Genomic DNA, 17,934 nt, shown 5'->3' on the forward strand with positions numbered 1-17,934 from the left:
GTAAAAAGAAAAGAAAAGACGGATGATAATTTGGTGAATGAATATGAACATTATTAGCTTTAATTATAACAGTTAATGGACGTAATAATAGTCAAATAATTATCAGCTTTATGTTTATTACACTTTTCTTTGTACACTGGGGCCATTATAGTAAAGCATCCATTGACTTGGTGAACTTCCAGGTTTCTTCTGAGGCAGGGTTTCGTATAGATTGTACAGTCATTCTTCAGTGTTGTTGTGTTAAAATTTTTAATTTCGTGTGGCTATTTCTAGCCGAGTGCAGCCCTTGTAAGGCAGACCCTCCGATGAGGGTGGGCGGCATCTGCCATGTGTAGGTAACTGCGTGTGGAAGATAGTGTTGTGTGTGGTGTGAGTTGCAGGGATGTTGGGGACAGCACAAACACCCAGCCCCCGAGCCACTGGAATTAACCAATGAAGGTTAAAATTCCCGAGCCGGCCGGGAATCGAAGCCGGGACCCTCTGAACCGAAGGTTAGTACAGTGACCATTCAGCCAACGAGTCGGATTGTTCTGTTCTGATCCTTCTACAGACTACTGTACTTCATTTTCTGCGAAACACGTTGAACAAGTGTTTTTTCTTTTACGTCGCGCAGGCACAGACAGATCTTAGGGTGACGATGGGATAGCAAAGGCCTAGGAGTGGGAATAATGCGATCATGGCCTTAATTAATCTATTTTCTGGTGTGAAATAGCACCTTCTGGTTCAGTGTTGAATGCAACGGAAAACTATTTCACCGTTTGTTTCCATAGTGCATCTCTTCAGTTACACGTAGGATTTCTACGACAGTTGATAGCGTTTAGGATGTGACTAACCTTCGCGTTGACAACTGAACACCCATGCACTAAAGTAGTCGTGAGACAGATGGAAGGGTGTGTATTAGAAAGTTACGAAGTGCGCTGTCAAAAGTATGAACTATGATCTCTCACTTTCTACAGAAAACTGGTGCTTAAGTGTCTCTGGCCTTTTATGCTACCCAGCACAGGATGTTCTGTAAGCAAAGTAAATGAAGGACAATCGTAGCTTTGTATTCGCCTCACATTGGCGAAGCCGGTTTCAATCGAGTTCGTACCTTATTTAGCCTTTATCCTTTAATTCCGTGTATCCTCCTGCCATTGTTCCCACCGGTTTGTACCAACACACATATTCTCGCTACATTCATGCCTATTACTTGTCTATATATATAAAAAATTATGAAAACTAAAGTCAGTCAGTCCGGCCATTCTATCCGGTCGACTTCCTTCATGTTTTTTTAAACTGAAAGGTACTCATGGACAGATTTGTCATCAGGTACTATAAATCACTTAACTTCCGCTTTCCTCAAATTATTTTTTAAATTTCTTGTCTCTTTGAAGCAATCATATCTTTGGTTCTAATTGAGTTACCGAGTTCGTTTTGGCCTAAGAACACTCAGTAGATCAAGCTCTTTCATTTCAGCTCTTAACTATTCAAATTGGTTGATTCTGAGGAAAGTTATGAGTGCACATTCAAGGAACGTTTAATTCAACTTCTTTGTGTGATGTATTTTCAAGTGTTTTGTTGACATAATATTACATTCATATCCCACAGCAGATCACGTGCTTTATTTAACTAATCGAAACTTTGCAAATTCATCCGTGAGGGTAGTAACGAACAACACCATACTTTGTACATTGCGGGCGGAGCCAGCGAGAAACTGCTAGTAGCTTAAGAATAAGATATCCTCAGTCCACCCAGATTTCACTCCCGTAAAGCGAAGATGGACTGAATACAGATCGACATAAAAAGATAGTTTCATCCGGAAGCTGACTTCTTTCTTACAAAACTGTTGATCGCAACTGCGAGTTCCCTGCATTAGCTTTAAAGCACCTTGATTCAATCTCTCACTTACTACAAATACAGTAGAGACAATACGCGACACTGAGCGAGATATCGAGGGACAGCTATTGGAGCTCACTCTAGCGGATAGACCTGAACAGTACTGATTCTCTCATAAGAGCACGTGTATTTTTGTGTGAAGTTTTTGGTGTTATTTATGCGTTTTCAGTGAGTTGACATAATTAAATAGTAGCGTGTGTCATTCCTTGATATTTCCTCTCAACATGAGGGGAAAGGTATGTGCTGTGTTTGGCTGCAGTAACTATGAAGTAGAGAAGAATGCGCGGTCGTTCTTCAGGTTCCCGCGTGGCAAGAACGTGTAAGTAATATTGTGTTTCCATATATATTCTTCCAGTGACAAACATCTGTATAGTACTTCATAATCTTCTGACGTGCTCGACGCATATTTTAACTGGCTTAAAATGTAATACGTATATTTTATTGTATAGTGCAGCAGTTAACCTTCAATACCGATGTGTTGTTGTAGGTGTGATCTGTGGGTTTTGAAATGTCACAGAAGTGATTTGGATAAGGTGTACAAGAAAGAAGGGACGTATTATAAGATCTGTTCAGATCATTTCCAGGCCAGTGACTTTAAAAATCCTCGACTATACAGCCAAGGGTATGTTACATTTCTACTCTAACTGTACGTTAATATTCCTCAAAGCATCACTATCGACAACATTTTCATACTTTTCTTTCTTTTATCCCTCTTCTCAGATTAAAGCCGGGATTTTATAGATTTTCTTTTCTTTAGTAGGGTCCATGTTAAGAGGAAAACTGTCCAGCTATTAAATGTTAATTCATTGCATCATGTGTGTAAGGAATGTGCCGATATTTTTATTGACAAGTGTCTTAATGTGATGATACAATGCTTTTAAATGAGAAAAAAGACAAATCCAACCGTAAAAGTTCAGGCAGGAATGCTAAAGCTAAAAAAGTAATGCATAAATGAAAGATCAAGCCATTTCACAGCAGTCCATTTCACACCTTGTTTATATGTCTAATTTCAGTCTTTGAATAATAACCTTTTAAATAATTCTTCATTTATTTATCCAGAATTGCTTTAGCAACTTCGAAGTTAATATCTCAATAACACTTTCTTTCTAGACGTAATTTATTTATCCATTTCCGTATATGCACTTCCATTGATATTTGAATTTAGCGCGATTTGTTCAGGTCAAGTCACTAGGAGCGCCACCGTCGAATTGTCTCCCATTGTAGCAAGGCTAAATCCGTAAGTGTCGCGTATTGTCTCTACTGTATTTGCTTACTATACTGCCCGCCTCCGTAGCTGCTGCTCTCTGGGTCCCGGGTTCGGTTCCCGGTACTGAAAGAAATTTAAAACTGGCAGGACTGGTATGTGGTTGAAATGGGACATGTAGCTCACCTCGGGATGGAGACACGAGTTTGGGTGAACACATATTCTAAATACTTGAAATAAACTATGTGTTATAGCTTTGTATCGCCAACCTGACATTCACTTCTCTTAGGTTTCTTACCTACTGACATCAGTTTAGTCTTCGAAAGGCTAATTTTCATACCCTACTCATTGCACATAGTTTCAAATTCCAAGATATTAAACTGCCAGCCTCGCGATGTAGGGGTAGCGTGGCTGTATCTTACTCAGAGGTCTCGGATTCGATTCCCGGTCAGGTTAGAGATTTTTTACCTAGACCTTAGGGATGGTTCGAGGTCCACTAAGCCTACGTGATTACAATTGAGGAGCTCTCTGACTGTGAGATAGTGGCCCTGGTCTAAAAAGCCAAAACTAACGGCCGAGAGGAATCGTCGTGCTGACCACACGACACCTCGTAATCTGCAGGCCTTCGGGATGAGCAGCGGTCGCTTGCTAGGACAAGGCCGTTGGGGGTTGTTGCACCATCAGGTTTGACTTGGTTTTTAAGATATTAAACTGCAGTCTTTCAGCACAATTTGCCATTAAGACTATGTCGTCGGTATGGGCCAAATTGCTTATTACATTTCCACTTAACTGAGTTCCTCCCTGCCACTTTATACCTTTCAGTAGATAATCCGTGTAAAATATGAACAATAAGGGTTAAAACCTTGCCTAGATCCTCCTATAACCTTGAACCATGAACTCACTCTAACATTAGTTCTCACTGCAGCCCAATTGTCACCATAAATACCTTTGATTGCTTTTAATAACAAATAACAACAGCAATCATGCACATATTTGATTTCAAAGAGTTGCTTTCTACTAGAAATAATGGGCTGATCATGCTAAAGTACCCCCATATAGGGAGATGTACAAGACTACTTTTGTTTGCGTCATCAATCTATAGACTAGTTTGATGCAGCCCTCCAAGCCCCCTATCGTTTGCTACGTAACTACTACTTTCTATCTACTGTAATATCTTTGTCATATTCGTGCTTTAGTCTACCTCTGTCGTTCTTACAGCCTACATCTTCCTCAAAGGCCAACTGAACAAGTGTCTAACCCCGTGTTTCAATCTCTTCTTCTGGTCAAATTTCGCCAGATGTTGTGGGCTAAGATCAAGTTTAGAATGAATTAAGTACAACAACAACAACAACAACAACAACAATAATAATAATAATAATAATAATAATAATAATAATAATAATAATAATAATAGTAAAAATAATGACAAGGGTCTCACCATCTTTGATGCCGTTAAATACACCTTGCACAGAATCTCTGGAACACTCTGGGAAATCATCTGCGTTGAGGTAACATGTTTTCACGAAATCAGCTGAAATCAAAGAGATTGACTCATTAAAATTCATATGAAAAACTGAAAAATTTCCCAACTCCACATTTTTGCGAAATTTACTTTAATGCATATATGGAAGGCGAACTTTGGGACACATGTTCGTAGGTGTAAATAATGTCCGAAGTCCCAGTAAAAAGCACAATACTTTTGCGTTTGAATTAGTGTACATTTCAAGAACTTACCAATGGAGGGAGTTGGGACGGTTTTGAAATAACTATAGAACTCCAAATCAGATATCTCTCGGGTGTTGAGGTGCGCTCAGTGTGACAAAATCGAGTAGAGAGATGAATTGTAACGAACATAGCAAATCTACTATCATTGAAGAAAAATAGTGGAAAGGATGGATATGAATGAAGGATGCATGTAACTTGTAGAAACAAGTGACTAATGACATGATTTTAGACTTTAAAAATTACCTTCAGAGATTCTATAAGAGCTTTGTAACCAAGAATAATCAGAAGTTTGAGGTAAGTGAATCCTAAACATTCATAATATAAAATGTTATTAATGCGGGGTCAGGTATGAGGTGAGACAAATTTATATAGCATGTTTTACGGCCGGATGCACTTCCTGACACAAATCTCAGTTGAGGAGGTATTGAGGATGAAATGAATGATGGTGAATGAAATTGGGACAGTCCACGGTGGGTTTCGAACCCACATGTCTCCCGAATAGAGAGCTGGGTTTTCTGTGGTTTCCTACCTCTCCTCCAGGCAAATGCCGCTTCTTTCCCTCCTCCTTGTCTATCCCTTCCAATACATCATCCCCCCACAAGGCCCCTGTTCAGTATAACAGGTGAAGTACTGGTCCTCCTACCCATTTATATCCCCGGCCTGATGTCTCGCTCTCCAGGACACTGTCCTTGAGGTGGTAGAAATGGGATCCCTCGGCGAGTCCCAAGGAAAACCAACCCTGGAGGGTAAAAAGAGTAAAAAAGAAAGAGAGAAAGAATAATTTATCGTATGGCTTTTAGAGCAGGGAGTGTCCGAGGACATGTTCGGCTCGCCTACTGTAGGTCTTTCTATTTGACGGCCATGGGTGAACTGCACACCTGGTTGTAAGATGATGATTATCACAGTGATGTAGGGAGAGGACGAAGCTCGGTGTCTACACACAGCCTACTCCTGCCAATAATACCAAAGGCTTAACGTCGCCATACGACGGAAAAATCACTATTAACAGTGTTATATGTCCTCACTCCATATGAGCACTGCGGAGAGATTTGGAACTGGATACGGCCTTTCGGTACACAATGAGGTAATGTAAGGGTGTATTCTGTTCGAAGGCAGGTCTGAACCTCCGCAGAGGTGTGCCTGAGCCGGAGTTTACGTACGGTAGGATGGCTATTTCCTTTCCGCTCCTCAATTCCCTTACCCCCACCAACAACGCGTGGCAACCCACCCAAATCCTGACCACGCCCAATGTTGCTTAACTTCGGAGATCTCACGGGATCCGGTGTTTCAACACGGCTGCGGCCGTTGGCGGTACACAATGAAGTTAATTATAATTTATACCAGGTGGCAGATTCCCTAACAGGTCGTTACCTAGTCTGCTCTTAAATGATTCCAAAGAAGTTGTAAATTTATCGATAATTTCTCGTGATAATTAATTCCAATCCCTTACTCCTCATCCTCTACATGAATATTTGGCCCACATTGTCCTCTTGAATTCCAACTTTATCTTCCTATAATGATATTTCCTACCATTAAAAGCTCCGCTCAAACTTATTCGTCTACTAATGTCATTCCACCGACAGCTAGAAACATATCACATAGCCGAGCATCTCGTCTCCTTACTCCCAAGTCTTCCCAGGTCAATGTTTGCAACATTTCGTTACACTACACCTTTGTCGAAAATCAGCCAGAACAAATCCTGCTGCTTTCCTGTGTATATTTTCCGGTTCTCATACCAAGTAGTCCTGGTGAGGGTCCCATAAACCAGAACCATACTCTAGTTGGGGTCTTACCAAAGACTTACACGCCCTCTTATTTACATCCTTACTAAACACCCGCATAACCACATGAAGAGATCTGAAATCTTTCTTAAAAACCTCGTTAATGTGATTACCACAATGAAGATCAGTCCTTATAAAAGACCTAGGTACTTACAGTGATCACCATAAGGAACATTCACCCCATCAACAAAGTTATTCTCCTCTCTGTGAAACTTACAACCTAACTTTCATTCATTTTAACATCATACCAATGTCCTCTGTCTAAGAATATTGTCTAGGTTTTTTGGAGTCGCTCACCATCCTGTAACGTATTTAATACACCATAACATCATCCACAAAAAAGTCTTACCCGTGACTCCAGTTCCTTACAGATATCATGTATATGTATACAAGAAAAAAAGAGGTCCCATAACGCTTCCTTGAGGGACCCCTCTTTTAATCATTACAGGATCAGATAACGCTTCACCTACTCTAATTCTCTGAGTTTTATTTTCGAGAAATTTAGCCCCAACCACTCAGTCAAGTTTTTTCTACTCCAATAGCCCTCATTATCGTCAATAATCTTCCATCATCTACTCTATCGTATGTATACTACCACATCCTCTACCCTGCCGGTCAATATTCTCATGATTTTTTCCCACCAACGGGTGTCGAAGCGGTCAACCACCGTGTCAGATCTTATAGATTTGCCTTAACGATAATGGGCACTTGGAATGTTAAAGGCCGAATTCATTAAAAGTGGCTAACAATAATGCATTTTTTTTTAGCTATTTGCTTTACGTCGCACCGACACAGATAGATCTTATGGCGACGATGGGATAGGAAAGGGCTAGGAGTGGGAAGGAAGCAGCCGTGGCCTTAATTAAGGTACAGCCCCAGCATTTGCCTGGTGTGAAAATGAGAAACCACAGACAACCATCTTCAGGGCTGCCGACAGTGGGGATCGAACCTAGTATCTCCCGAATACTGGATACTGGCTGCACTTAAGCGACTGCAGCTATCGAGCTCGGTTTATACAGTTTTACCGTACCGACTATGATAATAGAAATCATGATTTTATACTTTTGTTGCTTAGTCCATATCAACACCAAGCATTGTTTACATGGAAATACTGTTCAATTGCGTTAACTGGCGATGGGTTTTGTCATAACTACAGCCCGGATTTTTATGCATTAACAGGTTAGATTGCAAACTAATTTGGTTATCAGTGAGTGTCGGCCACCCGCTCTTCGATAATGTAGCAAGACTAACATAAATTATAGGGGTTCTGATGGGCCGTACCCCTAATGTTTATGCAAACCTGATAGCTTAATCATTGTGAAGGTAGACTATACTTGCTACTCGCTTGAGTAAATTTGCATTCTAACCTACTGATGCATAAAAATCCGGGCTCTAGTCATAACTGCCTTAAAGTGTAAAGTCATCGGTCCGTATCGATAAGGAAAATTTTCAATAAGATTATAAAGAATGAAAAAAGCGATAAAGGAACGATCACTTAAAGAATAAGACAAGAGGGAGTCGAGAGAGAAGGTAAGACTCCCTTTCCATTAAATGTCTTAATAACACAGAGTGGGAAGAAAACTAAATATGAAGACCTACAATATCGAAAGCTCATAAAATTGATCAAAAATTACATAGACCTTTGTTGTGATGTGACATGTCTCTTCTGCTGCCACTCATCTCCGATTGGTGGAATTACTCCTGCCTCCCTAGTAAAAAAAATGCCTGCCTGAATGTTGGCTGAAAGTATCTTCGGAGTTAGATAATTTTGCACATGCTATAAGACTATGGCTGTTCTGTCAACGGGTTCTACAACTAGCACAGTGAAACCTGCTCAAACGGAACGTGAATTAAGCGGAAACATTTCTACTACGAAATATTTTCTCTGTCCCGGCGAAGCTTACGGTGTGATGATGTTCTTACTTTTGTATAAAAATGCGTAATCTTCTGAACGCGGAAACAGAAAATGAAATAAATCTTTAAAATCTACTTGTACAATGCGGAAAATAAGGAACTGATGAAGTCCTACGTAAAATACACTGAAGAAAATGGAAATTGCATCACCCAGAAGGAGTGGTGCTACATTGCTGCGATTGAACATGCAGGACGAGTGTTCGGTTGTGATTCGATGATTACACTTTCAGGTCCCTCTGACCGCAAGTTTGGACAGCAATCAATACAGGATGTGCCCACCACGAGCTGCAATACATTGATGAATTCGTCGAGGCATGGAGTCAATAAGGCCCTGGATCGCTTCCTGAGGAATTGTGGCCCATGCTTGCTGCACTGCACGGGTCAGTTGTTCCAGAGTTGTGGGTGGCTGAGGACGGTTGGCCAGTTGTCGACCCATCATGTCCCACACATGCTCAATAGGACTGATGTCCGGCCTCTGGTGGGCCATTCTAAGGTTGTGATGTCGTGGAGAGCTTCTCTGGAGATGCGTGCAGTGTGAACCCGGGCATTGTCCTGTTGAAACATCCCGTTAGCAATGTTCGCCATCATAGGAACAACCACTGGATTGAGTACCCTATCAACGTACCGTCGAGCAGTCATAGTGCCCTCAACAAGCACTAATTGTGATTTCACAGTAAAGCCAATAACTCCCCAGACCATAATGTGTGCCTCTCGACAATAAGATCTGGACGGCCCCTCTCCCCGTTACGTCGGCGCACACGATTCCGGCGATCACTGTGGGCAAGACAGAAGCGCGATTCATCACTAAAGACGACCCTATGCCATTCGTCGACCCACGTCGATCTTTCTCGACACCAGACCAGCCTTACACGTCGCTGTTGTGGGGTCAATGGAACACCTTCTGCAGGTACACGGGCTCGTAAGCCAGCTGCACGCAGGCGATTGCCAACTGTTTGTTGTGTAACGTGGGGTGCCACAGCTGCTCGAATTAGCACTGCTGTTGCATGGGGTTCCATCCGGGCCATCCGAATGATGCGGCGATCCTCTCTCACAGTTGTTTGTCGCGCTGGGCCTGTGCCAGGTCTACGAGTGCGGGTACCTTCATTTGACCACTGCTGCCATACACGTTGTACCGTAGATGTTTGTCGGCCAACACGTGCAGCGATAATCCAGCCTCACACAGCCCAACTATCCGAGCCCTCTCAAACGGCGACAGTTATTGATAGCGTGCTCTTCTCTGTCGTCGAGGCATGTTTGACGGGGAACACTTCACTGCACAGACTGCAAGTCAACTATGGAGTCCGTATACTGGAATTGATTCCTCCGCGACCAATCACGTGGGGAGACCTGTAGCAACAATCCAATGGGTCTGAAACTTTGATCGTTTACGTACCTACATGGCATCGTTCCATATCTTGAAAATCAACACAAACGACCAATGCCTTCATGGTGTTGCAATTTCCATTTCCTTAAGTGTATTTGTGCATTTTTGGTGCTGGTATAATCAATCACGTTGTTAGGACAAAATGTTGTACGTATTTGGGAATAGTGATAATACGGATGGTGTAGAGGCTCCGTAGTTTAGGCGGCAGCACGTCCGCCTCTCACGGCTGGGTTTCGTGATTCAAATCCCGGTCACTCCATGTCAGATTTGTGCTGTACAAAGTGGAGGCGGTACATGTTTTTCTCCGGGTACTCCGATTTTCCCTTTAATATTTCATTCCAGCAACAGTCTCCAATATCATTTCATCTGTCAGTCATTAATCATTGCCCTAGAGGAGTGCGACAGGCTTCGGCAGCCGGCACAATTCCTATCCTTGATTCATTCCATTCGTGACCCGGTCGAACGACTGGAAACAGGAGGTGGATTTTCATTTTCACGGATGCTTGTAAACACGTCGGCAGTAGCATACTTGTGTCAAGCAAGAAACGCTCCCGCAGAAACAGAGAATTTCGTTCGGAGTGATGAACAGTTTAACGACACACTATATTTTCTATTCAACTTCAGCCTTTCTAGGAATGAGAAAGGCCGAGAACGAGGAAGAGACGTTAGAAGAAGGAGACGAGCAAGAAGATGAAAATCAAAACAACTTTCGAACCCACCAACAGACCCACAATTATTTTGTGACATAAAGCAATTTTGTGTTACATCTAACTCTTCCACTCTTCTTGCACTAATATATTCATCACAGGAATGCTTTACGAATGACAAGATTGCAGAGAAGGGGAAACAAGTTCCTTTGTTTGATCTGTGAAGAAAGGTTAGTGCTGTGAAATACTATACAGAGCTGTATGATGGAGCGTATATCATGTGTTCTGCAATACTGTAACGTAGTGTTGTGATAGTGCGAAAATGATATACTGTGTGCAATGAAATAATAATAATAATAATAATAATAATAATAATAATAATAATAATAATAATAATAATAATAATAATAATAATAATAATAATAATAATAATAATAATAATAATTCTAGGAACTGCTGGAGGAAGTTTCAAATAAGATACCAAAACACCATGTCAAAATACTGTTAGGAGACTTCAACGCACAAACTGGTAAAGAAAAGAAATTTAGGAGTATAGTAGGATTATATCCAGCACATAACAGAGCAAACAGCAATGGAGAAAGTTTAATAGACTTCTGGAAAATCTTCAATTTAAAACTAATGTCAACACACTTCTCGGCCCTACCCAGAACGAAACTGACCTGGAGATCACCAATCAATATCTAGGCAAATTTCAAATTGATCATGTAGCCATCACCAGTAAAACCAAAAAGAAGTCATGAATGTTAAGGTCAAAAAAGGAATTATAGGTTCAGATCATTACTTGTCCTTAGTAAAAGTGAAGTTTCAGCCTAACAGGTCCAAAATGAGAACAATGAAAACACCAAGAAACCAGAATTTTTCAAATTCGATATTTTCCTTGTAAATTTATCATCAAATGTCTCCTCAGACTGGAATAATATAAACAATGTAGTATGCAAGGCATCCCAGAAAATTGGCACACCGCCTAGAAAACGGAAACACAGATGAAGGAATGACATATGTGACAAAACAATAGAACTAAGAATTAGAACACGGCAAATATGGAACTCTCATAAATCTGAAATCAAATGGCAAGAATTCCTTAAAGTACAGAAGGAAACATAAAATTATTAGAACAGGAAAACGAAAAGAAGACCAAACCATTCTGAAGAAAATATACAATGACTTCCAGAAAAACAGTCTAGAAACTACTACAAGAATTTTAAAGAAGAACTCCAAAATTACCAAGCGCCCAGTCTTTGCTTCAAAGGTCCAGACGGATCATTAGAAACAAATAACCAAGGAAAGTGCAAACTCCTTGTAGATTACCTACTTTAAAAGTCTGTTAAATTGTGAAAGTCCACAAAACCAATTAAACATTTGAGAAACCTACGCCAAATCCATACTCATAAGCTCTCACTCTAGAAGAAATCAAGCAAATAATTCAGGAATAGAAATATAATACAGCACCAGGAGAATATGGGTAATTGCTGAAATGTTGGAAACAGGTGGTGAGAAAATGGCTTACGCAATTCAAGAAATCATACAGAACATTTGAAAAAATGGGAAAATTCCAGAAGACTGGAAATGTGCACTAATTCACTCACTCCACAAGAAAGGGGATGAATCAGATGCAAAACAATTACCGAGGGATTTTCTTACTATCAGTCGTTTACAAAAGTTTCTCTGAAGCCCTGCTGAATAGAGTAGAAAAACCAACCTACCACCTCATTGGAGAATATCAGGCAGGGTTTAGAAAATGAAAATCATGTCCAGAACAAATCTTAAACCTAAAAACTATTTTACAAATTCGTAAAACAAAACAAATAATAATTGCCTTTGTGATTCAATACACTGACAGACTCTATTCAACATGCTCGAGGAATTTCAAGTCGACAGAAAAGCAAGAGAATTTATCAAGCAAACTCTAACAGGCACAACAGCGAAAGTTAAATTTTTAGGAGAAATTTCAGAACCATTCGAAATTACAACAGAGGTCAGAGAGTAGTTCGAAAATGGAAAAATGAAACTAAAGAGATCAATATTGGTAGACGTCTCCAACAACAAACAAGAATCACTCCAGTCCGTAGAAAAACTTCATGAAATAGGGGCAAGAACAGGTCTGCAAACTTCATATGAAAAGACAAAGTATATAGAAGGTACAACATCAGGAATTAACAACCATCCTCTAATCACTAGATATGGGAAATTCTCCCAAGTAGATGAATTCAAATACCTAGGCGAAATTATACAACCAAACAGGATAAGTCAGCAAGCAAAGAAAGAAAGAATTACAAAATTACAAAAAGCACACAAAATTGTCTGGAGTAGATACAACAAAATATATATATCCCAAAATGCAAAATTACTATACTACAACACAGGTGTCAAACCAAAAGCCCTTTATTCATCAGAAACTCTGATAATTGGTGCCAGATCACAAATAAGAAACATCGAAAAACGAGACAGGGAAATTTTCTGGAAAATTCCAGGACCTAAATGTGAAAGTGGCATTTGGATGAAAAGGAAATCACAGGAAATCTATCAAGTAACAGAAAACATCACACACACCATTGGAAAAAGAAGATTAAAATTATATGGTCATCTGATCAGGATGGATAAGAATAGGCTAACAAAGAAAATACTAAATCTCGCGGTATCTCTAAAAAATCACAACAACTGGCTTACAGAAATAAACAAAGATCTTCAGGAAATTGGTATAAATGAAGAAATCATCAAGACAGAAAAAATCAGGAATATCATAATCAAACACAAATTTGGTGATGAAATGAAATTGCGTATGGCTTTTAGTGCCGGGAGTGTCCGAGGACAAGTTCGGCTCACCAGATGCAGGTCTTTCGATCGGACGCCCGTAGACGCCCTGCGCGTCTTGATGAGGATGAAGTGACGATGAAGCCCCACTGTCACAGAAATTAACCAATTATGGTTAAAATTTCCGACCCTGCCGGGAATCGAACCCGGGGTCCCTGTGACCAAAGGCCAACACGCTAACCATTTAGCCATGGAGCCGGACAATTTGCTGATCAACCTAAAAGACAAGCTACAGGATGGGCGGAAGAACGCAAAAAGAAGCACAGCGAAAGGTTGAAGAGATTTTGGGAAGACAAAAAGAAACGTTGCGCTAAATAAGTTCACACGCGCTCCTTAGTTGGGCATAACGAATTAAATAATAATAATAATTTACAAATCAGTATATCACAGTACTATTGGGACCTTTCCTATCAACCCGCATACCTCATGGGACCATGTGACGGCGAAAATTACCCCGAATGGGTCATGATCACATGGTTCCATGAGTTATGGGGGTTGATGGGAAAAGTCCCATTTGGCGCCCAACGATTTAGGCATTTTCGGCTTTTGCCGAAGTAGGTTTTTCAGCATTTTATTTTGCGAAAATGGGCGCAAGGTATTGTGATGTCGTATTCAAAATTTATAGGATTGGCCAATTATGATAAGGAACTAATTTAGTTCGTATTATCCGATGCAGATAATTGGACCAATATGTTGAAATGAATGACGAATTTCATTTAAATTCATTTTAGAAGGTTAGAGGAAAATGAATATAAGTTAGTTGTGGTTGCTATTAAATTGGCAATAACCATGACGGTCATTCAAAGTAATTGACGTACCCGGAAATTAAATAGGGATTCAATTGAATCCAGGGAAACAATATAATAATTTTCCCCTAATCTGAGGAAAAATAAATATCGATACCCTTCAGGTAATCGTATTCATGGGTATTAGTCAGGAGGTACTACTTGCAATAGGCCTCATTACTAATAGTAAATGTTTACTTAAATTTGGTGTTAGTTTTACGCGGTGGGGGAAATGTAACCTCAGGCCTTTGAACTTATTACGAAATGGCAATAAGTTGGGATTCAGACGGTAAGTTTTGGGACAATATTACCCACTGTATTATGTGTATCTGCCTCAGCACTGGAAGGATGACATAATTTATTAGCATTATGCGCCAGACAAGGGGGCGGGTGAAATATACCACTTGTGTTGGTATTTAATTTGTGTATTGGTTTACAAATTTATTCAAAATTGATAGTTGCTAACAGGATACTTTGTTTTATTATGAATATACTATTGGTAAAATACAGGTGTAAATTAGAGGCAACTTCGAGATAGCCGTAGTGAGGCTATGTTTTGGATTTAATTCGGTTAATTGCGAAAATTTTACGAAGTTGAGTTAAGGTAACCCTAGATAAATGTCGGTTTCATGTTGATCAACCCTAGTCCTGAGTTTGAGTCGAAGGGGGATTCATTTAATGAAAGTAGTGTTTTGTTAGTTGCAGGAGTTGAAGGAGGACATGCAGGAAAACGTTAAGGAAATGATTAGTCAAAATAGTGAGAACATTAAGGAAGTGGTAGAAAGAGTACAGGAGGAATGCAAGGGAAAGGTCCCACTATGCACATCAATCTGGATAGCCGAGTGTCATATTATGTAGGCAGAAACAGGTAAGCTCTAAATAATATTAAAAATACTGTATACTGTATTATGTTTTGTGTAACGGTGGTGGTTATACCGCTAGGAATCGCGTCAAAATAGTTGCATGATGGGTCGCGCACGGTCGATTTTACCAGGGGGTATAAAATACTAATTTTTGTAGCAAAACACATTGCATTTTTAAGGAAAAGCATGCCCATAAAACAAATACCCGTTTTTCTTGCAAAACGCATTGTACTGTGTAAGAAAACTATATCCATGAAACAAAATACTAGATTTTATAACAAAACAAGTTTTATTATTAAAGGAGAGCAAATCCATGAAACAAAATATCAGATTTTTTATAGCAAAACACATTGTATTATTAAAGAAAACTATATCCATGAAACAAAATACTAGATTTTATAACAAAACAAGTTTTATTATTAAAGGAGAGACAATCTATGAAACAAAATATCAGATATTTTAAATAACAAAACACATTGTGTTAATGATAAATATATCCATGAAACAAAATACAAATTTTCTTGGAAAACGCATTGTATTATTAAAGAAAAATATACCCATGAAACAAAATACAGGTTTTTCTAACAAAACACATCGTGTTACTGAAGAAAAATGTATTCATAAAACGAAACAGTTGTTTCTGTAACAAAATGCATCGTATTAGATTCGAACCTCGGTACCTCCATTACTCCAATTTTCAGTATCTCGAAGTAACTTCAGTTTCCCGGCCTTTTTATCCTAATCTTCACGTGTATTTATTTCTCTATTATTCGAAATTCTCGAAGAAAATGTTTTCTCCCTTGAAGCAAAAAATACTCTATAGCACGAATTTTGTACAACATTGATTGTGTAATACAGAATTTGTGTTTTATGAGGAACAGTTAAAATAATAAAGAATGACGGGAACCGAAAAACAAACTTCTAGTGATCGGAAAATTGGCAAAACCTCGCTGTTTTTCTGGTGTAAATTCATTACCGGTTACGTACGAAAGCAACTCCGAAAGTTCTTTTTTGTTGCTATTTGCTTTACGTCACACCGACACAGATATGTCCTAGGCGACGATGGGATAAGAAAGGCCTTGGAATTGAAAGGAAGCGGCCGTGGCCTTAATTTAGGTACAGCCCCGGCATTTCCCTGGTGTGAAAATGGGAAACCACGGAAAACAATCTTAAGGGCTGTCGACAGTGGGGCTCAAACCTACTATCTCCCTATTACTGGATACTGACCGCACTTAAGCGACTGCAGCTATCGAGCTCGGTAACCCCGGAAGTGGTGGATGACAAAGCTCTAATTACGAATCATGGTTTCGAACCTGCATACAGAGTCAGTCGAATATAAATGACAGGGTTTCTCACAGCAATAACTGTTGTTGAAAAGTATGTGGAAGAATAGGAGGTTAACAGTAAAAGAACAGAAGAGACTAACGATTTTTTTTTTTCCAAAGGAGTCAATGGAGGTATGTTTCTTGTTCCACTACTGTATATACCGTATTCTATCTTCTAAAAATTACTTTAATAAGGGTCGTAATTAAAGCGATGCCGTAAAGTATGAGTTTGTAAGTATATTTCTAAATACTGTAAAAAATACCGTATTCAGTATAAGGCGGTAGATACATATGATTCAATTGTGTGCTGTATGTGCTCAGAAACGGTATTCTCTACAAATCGAAGTGTCGATATCTCGCAAGGTGATTCGAGATATCGATGTTCGACCGTAAATAGTCGACCAGTTTTTGTAGCAAAACACATTGTATTGTTGAAGAATAATATATCCTTGAAACTCACAAAACACTTCTATACCGACAACAAAGACCGCAGACGGCGAACATCGCGCACGGTGGAAGCAACCAGGCTTACAGACAAAGCTTTCCTCTGAATGACTGGTGATGAAAGGGAGAACAGCGAACATCAACACGTTGGAAGGTACAGCAAAGGAGAAAGCTTTGCACCGTGAAAGTATTTAGAAAGAATAAAAAATGTATGCACCCGTCTAAAAGACCCCTCGCGAGTTATTGGTGTTTTAAAGGCTAAGACAATTCTTTGTTTGATGCGGAATCTTGTCTAATTCGGAAAACAAATTTAGTCCTTTGCGATTCCGCTTTGAGCAAGTCTTACTGTACTTTTATACATATGTATTAGTAATATACAGTGGTACTTTTTTTGGAAGAAAGTTAACCAGTACTCACTCGATCACTTTTTGAGATATTGAGAGCTTATTATTTTTCATGATTAACCAATCACTTTTTTCCGAAAAATTAAGTTTTTTACTGCGGAGTCTAACGATGCGATAATCGAATAAGTTTAATAATGGAATAACCTCCATCCGGTTATTTAAATAATTGAATAAGTTTCCAAAATCATTCAGTTGTGTCGCATAGAATATCCGGATGCGTCATAAATCAATTTTTCGGTTTAAGTGTGTCGGATGGAAAATCGATTGAAGTAAGCGAATAGATGAACTCTTATGAAAAATAGAAATACGCCTTTTTCCAAACGTATGTCCAAATGGTGAAACTAAATGAGTGAATTAAGTGTCTTAATAAAATTACTTTCCATTCAGTTATTTCGGAAGCATTCATTCGAATGTAATTACGAATGAATAATTGAAAAAATAATCGAATGGAAAAAAATATTCACTATTCGATTACCTCATTCATTCGAATGAATAGTCGAAAATATCAGAATGGGAATTATAATCGAATAATCGAATGAAATGAAATAATCGAATGAACGATAATTTTGTATTCGATTATCCCATCACTACTGGAGTCCAACACTCGGGAAGATTTTCATTCACGACCGCATATTCGGTAGCCACAACCACGTGTTCAGCTTATACAGATTCCATCTCAGCATTTTCACACGAACTTACCTTATTTCCGCGAATAATACCCGCACATTTAAAAAAACAATTGAGGCACGAA

The 17,934-nt window shown here is 39.3% G+C and overlaps 1 protein-coding gene across 1 annotated transcript in view; it reads right to left on the reverse strand.

The window, feature by feature from the left end:
- Positions 1 to 17,934, reverse strand: part of LOC136885347 (protein takeout) — a 54,445-nt gene that overhangs the window by 25,776 nt on the left and 10,735 nt on the right. The window contains exon 2 of the mRNA XM_068230278.1: positions 4,518 to 4,610. Coding sequence (XP_068086379.1) covers positions 4,518 to 4,610 — 93 coding nt within the window. The remainder of the gene's footprint in view (positions 1 to 4,517; positions 4,611 to 17,934) is intronic.

This window comes from Anabrus simplex, chromosome 14 (assembly GCF_040414725.1).
Source record: "Anabrus simplex isolate iqAnaSimp1 chromosome 14, ASM4041472v1, whole genome shotgun sequence".
In the NCBI taxonomy this organism is placed as follows: Eukaryota; Metazoa; Arthropoda; class Insecta; order Orthoptera; family Tettigoniidae; genus Anabrus; species Anabrus simplex.